General features: G+C 40.0%; 1 protein-coding gene across 2 annotated transcripts; it reads right to left on the bottom strand.

The window, feature by feature from the left end:
• Positions 1-816: 816 nt before the first annotated feature.
• On the bottom strand, positions 817-5,058 carry gpr137ba (G protein-coupled receptor 137Ba). 2 transcript variants are annotated; one of them, XM_067525546.1, is made up of 7 exons: positions 4,366-5,056; positions 3,565-3,614; positions 3,208-3,430; positions 2,599-2,745; positions 1,789-1,917; positions 1,471-1,592; positions 818-1,352 (listed from the first exon to the last, which is right to left on the bottom strand). In XM_067525546.1, the coding sequence occupies exons 1-7, from the start codon at positions 4,729-4,731 to the stop codon at positions 1,238-1,240; spliced, it is 1,152 nt and encodes a 383-aa protein (XP_067381647.1). In that variant the 5' UTR covers positions 4,732-5,056; the 3' UTR covers positions 818-1,237. The 2 variants fall into 2 exon arrangements, with proteins under 2 accessions (XP_067381648.1, XP_067381647.1); XM_067525547.1 differs by lacking the exon at positions 1,789-1,917 and having other exon boundaries at positions 817-1,352; positions 4,366-5,058.
• Between the last annotated feature and the right edge of the window lie 5,123 nt (positions 5,059-10,181).

Here is a 10,181-nt window from a genome sequence, read left to right as displayed (position 1 = left end):
GGTTCATCTAGCTTCAGGGATCAGTTACTACTGGCAAAATGGGAACATACCTCAAGGCTGCAGAATAGTCATTTTCCTATTATTCTCAGTAGATATGTTATTACAGAAGAATTACATCATCTCCCTATCCATTGTCTGAAACTGCTTATCCTATGTAGGGGGGCTGGAGCCTATCCCAGCTGTATCGCGGGGGATACACCCTGGACAGGTGGCCACTCTATCTTAACAGAGGTAGAAACAAGGACAGACGACCACAGAAAGGCCGCAGCCAGCCGGGGATTTAAGCCGGGAACCTTCTAGGTGTGAGGCAGCAGCGCTAACCACTCCACCACCGTTCTGCCCTTACATATTAATACATAACTATAGTGTGAATCAGGATTCAAACATTAATGTGTCCCACAAGTAATCTGTGTAGTGGATTGCAGTGAGGCGGGCTCATGTGTGCTATAAACAATATTGTGAAATATTGTGAAAAATAAGGATTAGAAGAAACTACAAAATGAAAACGATTCAAAAATGTAACATTAAACATGCAGTACATAATACTTCGTGTGTGCAACAGATTGGCTATTAACACTTTTTAAGTTAAATGTATGAATATTAGAAAAATCTGTTGATTACTGGCTTATTACACAGACCCAGGCGTTCAGGCCGATGTGGGGCACTGTACTGAAAAGACACCTACTAATGAGGACAGAGTACCCGCTACAGTACACTGACTTAGGGAAATCTGTGTATTATTAATTACTATTAATTATTACTACTACATGTGAAATCTGCTACCAAAATATGAAAGAATTGGTGTGATTTAAAAAATGAGCAGCTATTTCCCAGTATTTTCACATTTTTAATATGAACTAAATATATCTCCTCTAAACAATTCTGTATGAAAAAGAACATTCATAGACAGTCCATAAAATAGTATTACAGTATACTTATTACAAAAGTTTGGAAATATATTAAGCAGTCTTCAGTATAAACTATACAATGACAATATTTTAGAGCAGTCAAAATTCGATCATACTATGTATATAGAAGGAATGTGCAAAATACATCCTTTAGATGAAAAACCTTCTGTCAGGGGACCTTCGTATACTGACAGAAAGTGTTAGTTCTCTGCTAGACAGAAAAATGAATGTATTGAGAGAAGGCGACTTTCAGCCCCATGTGTCTCAGTCAGTAAAAGAGAGACTGTGCAAAAATATACAAATAAGTCAGAAGTCACTGTCATCGTGACTCAGTAAGGGTTAAGTTCCTCCGGAGGATGTGGGAGTTGACAGCTGTCATCCCCGCCGATGTAGGCACCAATGCCGCTGCTTTGACTCCCCCACTCGTAACTGTCATTAGCAAGACTGAAGAACCAAAAAACAAAAACATCCATTATAAGCTGCAGCATTTGACCGCTCTACCTTTTGTCGCTTTCCTCCCTCGCGTATAGTAGTTTGAGGATTACATCAGTGTGCTTTTTACCTGGCTTGGATGTTCTGGGGCATGACGCTCCACGCTAGATCATCATCGCTGTCGTAACGTCGAGGATTGTCAAAGAAGTAACCCCTAGAGGAGAAGACATGTCCAGGAAGCCCCGAGCCACTCTGCAGCATAAACCAAACACAAACAAGACAATAAAGATAAAGCAAACCATTAAGAGTTTTAATTTAGCACCATTATTGAATAAAACCTTTAGACTGTACTTTTATAATGTGTTTGTCTGTCTTTTGAAATAAAGTGACATAAAGGTATATCTGCTAGGTATATCAGATGTTCCCTTGTTGGGAACTTCTGGCTCACCCTGTCTAGATTCGGCTGCCGAACTCTGAAGAAGAAAACTACAAGAGAAGTGGGGAGCAGCTCCCATACAAACAAGATCACCCCGAAGACGATGTAGCCGGTGTCGCCCAGAGTCGAATGTAAATCAGCCTGAAAGAAAAACACCCGACGTTACTCTGCAGCACAGAGTTTCAGCAGTTTACCAGAGACCGAAGACTAATTACCAAAATAAGGCTTTTATTATTTATTTTTTTTACACTGTCAAAAACTCACAAACTTGCTCCTCATTACAGTGCTGTTTGTTGACAAAGGAAAAAAGTGATATTTTGGGACATCTTGGGAAATTCACTTCTTCAGTTTCATGTAGAACTTTACATGAGAAGACCAAACCCTGTAAAAACTGGTAAACTGTAAAACTTCAGCATAAATTAGCAGAGGTTGTCAAGACAATTTAGATCAAAAAGACCCCAGTAAATCACGGCAGTTGGCCAAGAAATAGCCAGACTATTTCTTGGCCAACCCTCTTTAAAACCAAAACACTTCTGTTTTTGTAAAGATTAAACAAATGACATATAACGTGTTAATTTGAGAGCTTTAGAGGTGTTGATAGGAGTGTTTTGCTTCCTTCTAGCTGAGCCAGCAAACCTTTTGTTCCCATTTCAAGTCATTTTTGCTAAGAACTTGCTGTGTCTTTATCCAGATTTACTGCACAGGAAAACTGGTACAAATCATTTCTTCTTCCTCAGCAAGAAAATAAATAAGTGTATTTCCCAGACTCCCCCACTCTCTCATTTTTCGTATTTTGATCTGTCGTTTCTTGGGGGGGGTTACCTGGTCTGAAACGTTGTACCAGTCGTAGTCAAAGGAATTGATGCTCTTGTTTGAGAGTGCCAGGACGACCAGGTTGTAGCAGGCCCTGGATAAGTACAGGAGGATGACGATGGCTCCTATAACTGTCACCTGACACACTGACGTCCCCTGTAGAGTTAGTTACATCGAGAAACAATTTATCAACTGTATATCTACCTTTAGGAGGAAATGAGACATACTCTGAATCAAACATCTGTGAAATCATTTACAACCTACATGGAGAACAGAAACATTTTTAGAGAACCTGTGATGAGTTTTGGATACGTTTTCATGCTTCAGTGCCTGTTATTTTTTGGCAGACATCAAACTGAACTGTACTTAAAGCTTGTGAATGCAGCACAGTACAGCTTGCTCTGCATAACAATGACACTGTGTTGCTAGGAAACAATCACAATGGACAAAGCATAAATGATGTGAATAAGTGCATTTCACACAAGGGTGCTATATGTAGCACGTAATACTTTTAGATGCCGGTTACAGAGACCACAATAAGACTTTTTTTCACTGTGCTGTTTTCTCACCTTATTTTAATTCACAACTTTCATTTCAAGCACAGCAGATTTTTCTCACCTTGGACTCCAGGTAAATGTTGGCCAGTGACATCTTGGCGATCTTGTAAAGACACAACGAGAGCGAGATGGCACATAGCACAAAGAGTGTGTCGTTGATTGCGACCCTCACGAGCACGATGGTGCGAGTTTCTGCAGTGGACAGCTTCACCAGCAGGGCGCAGGCTAAATTCACGACTAAAAACACCAGGCTGATGAACAGGAAGAGCAGGTACAGTGGCAGCCTGTGCGTGTGCAAACAAAAACAGGAAAACACATTCAAAAACTGCTAAATGTTGAATGCTAAATCAAATGCAATAAATGAGCCCCCCCCCCCCCTCCTTGAAAAGTTTCTTGTAATGTCACTGCCTGGTCTTACCTGTATCTCAAAAGCTCGGGTGCGTATTTCGACTTCGCCTTAAAAACAACCTGTGAAAATAAAACATAACACAGTGTGCAAATGCGTCATGCTGTTTTGGCAGCATATTCTCACTTCTGTTTTCCTCTCCCTGCACTTTTTAGAAATGGAGACATTCTTCTAAAACAGGAACCTCTCAGTAGAAAAGAGTAGGTTTTTATTCAATAATAAAGCTGTAACACTCTGCACGTCACTGTCAGCTGGGACTCAATTTAGGATTATCATATCATAACGGGATTATGTTATAAATAAACTTTAGGAGGTGAGATGAGCAGATGAGCTACTATTGATGTTGGCATTATGTGTAAAGATTTAAAAAACTAAATTAAATTCGCTGGAGCTCACTTTGTAGACTGTATAACAGTGACAAGTATTTTCCTTACAGTTGTTGGTTGATATGTGCTCTGCAAATAATTTACAGCCATCTATAAAGAATCTATAAATACGTACATACATTTTATTTCAACAATTTGACTGGTAGACAGCAAGTGATTGTTAATGTATTAGTTAATTTGTCACTTGTAATTGACATTTTTCATATCATACTTGTTTAAGTTTTATACTGCACCTTAATTAATGGATTTGATTAAATCAGTTGCAACGTCAAAAAAAAAAAAGGTGAAACATCCAAATGATGATGAGACAATAAGCAGAGAACATTTCTGACTGGATTATGACATAATGATTGACAGTGACAGATCTCTAGACCTCACATCAGGTGCAGATGAGATTAGGAGGCAGCACTCGTGCCTGTTTACTCACCTGTGCAAAGTAAAGGTTCATGAGACTGAGTGTGAAGAACTGGAGGCAAACAGGAAAGCAGTAGAGCAGCCAAAAAGGAAAGGGCCCCAAAGTATTAGCTGTCACAAAGTTCTTGAAGTAGAAGGAGAAGAGCACGGCGCGCAGGGCCGACCACAGCAGGCACAGGAACAGGAACACGGTCTGGTAGCTGAAGCGCTTGTGTCGGTACCGCAGGACGAGCCAGAGCTGGACGTAGACGAAGATGAAGAGCAAGGAGTAGAACGCGGTGTAGACCACCGTCAGGCCCAGAGTGACGAAGGGGGGCACGGCCGGGCTCAGGGTAGGCAGCGGCAGCGCGGACTCAGTCTCCTCCAGCGGGGCGTCCATAACCTGCTCTCCCGGTCCGGAGGGAAGCACGGTGCGTAGCGGAGAGGCCTCTGCCGCCGGGACTCTGGCTTCACGGAGCCAGTCTCTTCACGCTCAAGCCCGGAAGAGCAGAAATAAGAGCTGCGAGGAGGGAGATGAAGCTGTGAATGGGGCTGTCAAGAAGAGCGGGGAAAGAAAACAAGACCAACTTCCTGCTGCACAGCCAGAGACACATGATCAGCAGCGATGAGCAGCGGCAGGAAGGTGCAGAAGCTCAGTGCGAAAGGAGGATCAGCCCCCGCCCCATCCATCCATCCATGTCTCCCCCATCCTCTCTCTCTGTGTCTCTCTCCACACACACACACACACACACACACACACACACACACACACACAGACTCATTACGTGACGCATCGCGTCAGCTGACGCAAGCCGCTGTACCTTTAACCCTGTGATGGCGCTTCCCACCACAGAAATGACCCCAGGAGCAGTTCGCACCACTTTGGTTTTAATACAGCGCATAATCACGCTGGATAGTTCATAAACCTGAAATCTTTAAACAGCACAGCAGCACGTTTTAAAGTACAAAGCGCCTCAATAAATAGAGCTGATGCATGTAATGGGAAAAACATTATAGAAAACTTTTGTTTCTCAAGACTCATGAGACAGCACGAAGAGAATAAAAACATTGTTCATTGCACTGGTATAAAATATATATCTTTTCTGTTTTAGTAGCTATTTTATATATAATCCTTATTGTCTAAAGCTGTCACGATTTATGATCATTTGTAAGTCCTAGTTAGAAGATTATACCATTTGGGCTTCTCACCTCTTTTCCCCTAGGTTATATGTTATATTTCCAAAATGTAATTCATAATATGCAAAAGTTTCCTTTAGGCTATTGTAAACAACGAAAAACACCTTACTAAACACATTAAAGATAACTAACTAAGTGTTTGCATTTGTATCTTCACACTTACTCCTACACCTACCCAATCAGATATTTATAACTCTAGAATTTTTTTTTATCAATTGAAATGATGAGGTGAATAAATTAACTTGTCTTGACTATATTTTGTAAAGTGCCTTGAGATGATCGTATATAAATAAAGTTGATTTGAATTGAACTCAGCAACTGAGGTTTTAACAATCAAAACAAGCATCCTTCCTGTTTTGTTGAGAGTAAAAACTCTGCAGGGCCTCTTATTTTTTATAGTTTAAAAAAAGCCATCATGATGGAAAGTTTCCGTATGAGTAAACTGATCTTCATGTGTAAAATCACTGGAGTTCACGCCTAATTCCACCAAGATCAGTGAAGCTTTTTCTAGTCGGTTGCATTCTTTTCTCTTTCTCCTTTTTTTTTGTATTGTTTTGTTTTTTGATTGTTTGTTTGTTTCACAGGACTGGGGCATGTGAACATGAGCAAGGCCAAAGATGGAGGTCAGTCTAGTTCACCTTTGACTGCTGTGATACATTAATCTTTTCATTGCCACCCAGGCACCACAGTACTCCCCTCCTTGGCTGCCAAACTTCACTTTGAGAAGCCACATTAGCATAAATGTTTTTAGATGAATTCAGCATTGTTTTGAGTAAAGCCACAGTATAATTATGCTATAACAAAACTGAGGACTTGAATGAATGAATCTAATGCAAATAGATGATGCCTTGTTTGTTCACAGAGCCCCAAGAGCCTGGTGTCAGCACTTTGAATCACCCACTTCTCTATTAGTGTCTGCCGAATTCAAATAATAATGAAGGGATGATGACACGGTGCTTCAGTCTGATTATCGAGCTACAGTTTGGGAGATATTGAGCTATGAGACCCACTTAGGTTCAAACAATAACATCAATGTCATTAATGACATCAGTGCGTGCTAACATCCTGTCAGCCTTTACAAAAGGTCTGGGTGTAAAGTGTCATTTATCTGAAATGAGATAATGTGTCTTTTGAACTCTTTTGGTCTGTGTATTGGAAATCATTATATCCACTAACTGTTGACTTTTTACAGATTGTAATCAACTATGCTGATAAAAAACACTCAGCAGTGTCTACATTAAATAGTCAACAATGCAACGTGCTGCATTTTATCAATATATGCTACGACTGTGCCTTCAAAGTACTGCATGATTCCAGTTTTAAACATCAGGGCCATTCGCTACTGCAGAGGAGTTAAAACCACGTGATGTTTTTTAAATCTGTTGGCATTGACCTCAGGGTTTTAGTCAAAAAACCGACTAACGTGTACGGAATACACACGGGGGCCAATGTAGGGTTAAGTATCTTGTCCTAGGACATTTCGACAGGAGGAACCAGGAGTTGAACTGCTGACCTAATGGCTTATGGACACATGCTCAGCTGAGCCCCAGCTCCCTCCGTTGTATATTGCCAAACCCCGAACCCCCAGTCATCCACATGACTGTACGACTATGTGTAAACCGATTCCTGGAATGTTATAGATTTCAACACCACAGATACAAATTTCACAAAATAACCAAAAGGGGGCAGCTTTCAACTGCAATCTCAGTAAAATAGAAAAGCTGAAGTGAATCCCATGTGGGAATTATTGCCTGGTAATCTTGTTTATGACTTAAATTAAGCAGATTCCTGGATTCTATGGAGATAATAAAAAAAGTACAGGACACAAAAGTTTGAATTGTTAAAAAAACATTTCTATGCAAAATGTAATTTACTTTTTCCTATAAAGATTTCTAATATTTTTATTTTTAGACACTTGTACTCTAACTAGTTCCTTATAAGGAGGATTTTATCCATTAAATAGCACATATTAAAGCAAAGATTTTGCTATTTGTCACTCATCTAGATATTTTACATCATTTACAGAAGAAGAACAAGTAATGTAGGTACACAGGATGTCAACTTGGAAAATATTTTTACTCCATATGTGTGTCTGTAAATCTGTTAGGGCGGCAGTGGCTCAGTTGGTAGAGTGGCCGCCTACGGACCATAGGATTGTGTATGTGTCCCTGGGTAAGACACTGAACTCCCGGCAACCCAGCCCCATCCCCAGCTGTGCAGTGCTGATCCCAAGCCCAGCAGAAAGAGAGAGTTGCGTCAGGAAGGACATCTAGCATAAAAATTGTGCCAAATCAACATGTGGACCGAGGACAAATGATGATCTGCTGTGGTGACCCTGAACTCATGGGATAAGCCGAAAGAACATGTTTCCAAACAGTATATTTTTCCACGCACATTTTGTGTGGTTGGGAGTGTTACACTTTTCCTTGATGCTGGATCAAACACTAACTGAAAAAATGACTTATTCCTTTAATAAGTAAGCATGTGTAGACTCTCTCCAAAAAAGCTGATTTGCACACAACCACAGTGGCTGCTCCTTTTATATTATTTAGCATGTCAGAGTCAAAGCCCACCAGGAGCTTCCTTACCCTAAGCCTCTGCAACAGTAAAGAGACCTGGCCATAGCCGTTCTGGTCTGGACTAAAAATGCCCCTGGAAAAAACCATAAGAGGGATGAATGCTCAGATTTAGGTCTTGGGAACAGTAAGAAAGCAGAGGATTAAATAAAACAACACTAGTCAGTCTCAATCTCAAATCATCAAATACATTTTTGGGAGGTCTTGTACGTTGCTAATTAGGTTTAAAGTATGCTATTTTTTTCAGTTTGTCCACAACATTCAGTAAAAATAACTGGCACTGTGCACAATGGTTTATAGCTGTATTTAATTTCTATATGGATCTATAAAAATACATCAGGAGTAGTGCCAATACCAACCCAAAGATGTTTACCTGACTTTGATGTCTGTGGCATTTAGTAGGCCATTTCCTTCCACAATGACCACTCCATCTCTTAGTGGGACTGGCGAAGGATTGGAGGAGAAGTAGGTTCACAGTCGTGAACAGGTGACAGGAGAACTATCCTCATTGAGCAACTATCTGGTTACATTCATAGGCAAAAGATCTCATAACAGGTTTTACTTTCCATACATCTGTCTTAAAGGGTCCAGAGGAGAATGTTTGAATTCCAGGAATTACAAAGTGAGTTTGAGTAGGATTTTTATTTAAATTTGTAAAATTCCTGAATAGTTGACATTGGAATCATTCTTGACACTCAAAATAAAAAGAAAACACCTTAATCTTTCTGCCATCACTTTCCCCTGGATGATGTCTGCGTTGACTTCAGCGACTATAAATGGCTTAAATTAGAAACTGTGCAAAAAAGCAAATGTTCTAATGAGCTGCGTGTTGGTATTACACATTACACTTCACTCTTCATTGACTTGTCCAGAATCTCAAAACAAATGTCTATAACATATTCCTCAAACTGAGACAGGAAGATGGGGAGGGAAAAGAAAACACAGCAACAATAAAAAACGTGTGAACCACCTGTCCATAATTCCACTTAAAGCTGTCGATGTTATTCAGGTTTCCCCCATAAAGTATTCCATTCTGATTCATAACATACTCCTGGAGCAGTATATTATGGGGGTGGTACACAACATCATCTATGCAGAGAGAAAACTATTAGTACACTCATTATTTAATTTTTCTGTTTACAATCAATAAACATACCGTAAATCAATTTTAAAGCCGGGTTTTGTGTCCTAATAACTTGGAACTTAAAGCACCTCTTTTTGGAACAAGTGATAAGATTACTGAGATAATTTCACTGAGTTTAGTGATTGAAGAAAGAGGTGTTTAATTGTTAGACTGAGGTTTGCTGCTATGCCGATGCTGTAGAGTATGTGAGTCAGCAGATGGAAAAAACTATTCTCAAGATAACATTTCTCTGTAAATATATTTTAGGTCAATTCAAGTACACTGGTGTTGACAGAAAGACATTTGGAACATATGTACTTCTTTACCACTGTAAAATGTGAGTACTGCTTCTTTGTATGTACACTATTACATTTGCACCATGGATTGAAGAGGAAGAAAAACAGATTTTCTATGGCCTGCATTGTCATGTACACAACCTGTGCAGAGTGAGCCGGATTTCACTCTGTTCTTCCTGCTGGCTGAACCACCACCTACCTCTGGCCCCAAACTCTTCCTGAACATAAATCCGTGTTCCACTTGTAGAAACAAATAGGATAAAGGGGGGAGGAAAAAGGGAAGACTAGTAGGCTTTTGTGCATCCAGTGGAAAGGGAGTACAGAACAAGACAGAGCACCTCTGCAGCATGAGGTACATAAAGCATTTGGAGGTACGGTTAAAGCACATATACTTGTGAGAACATTTACAACAATACATGATTCAGAAATAATTAGCTCAGTAAGTAAAAATAAGCAGGAGAACAAACTGAGGATACTATTTAAAGGTATCAGGTATTTTGCCATTTCAATTGAGTGTTTTTTCCGTTTTCAAAATGTTTTTAGGGTCGGACAGTTTATGACTGTCTCGTTTTTCCATTGTGAATAAAAGAAACTTTGTACAAAAAAGCATTTCTGAGTATTTCTGAGTCCAATGCTCTTCTGTACTTGAGGAGGCAGA

Source organism: Channa argus, chromosome 1, assembly GCF_033026475.1.
Source record: "Channa argus isolate prfri chromosome 1, Channa argus male v1.0, whole genome shotgun sequence".
Taxonomy (NCBI): Eukaryota; Metazoa; Chordata; class Actinopteri; order Anabantiformes; family Channidae; genus Channa; species Channa argus.
The sequence above is the reverse complement of the archived record's forward strand: the minus strand, read 5'-3'. Positions and strand labels throughout refer to the sequence as shown.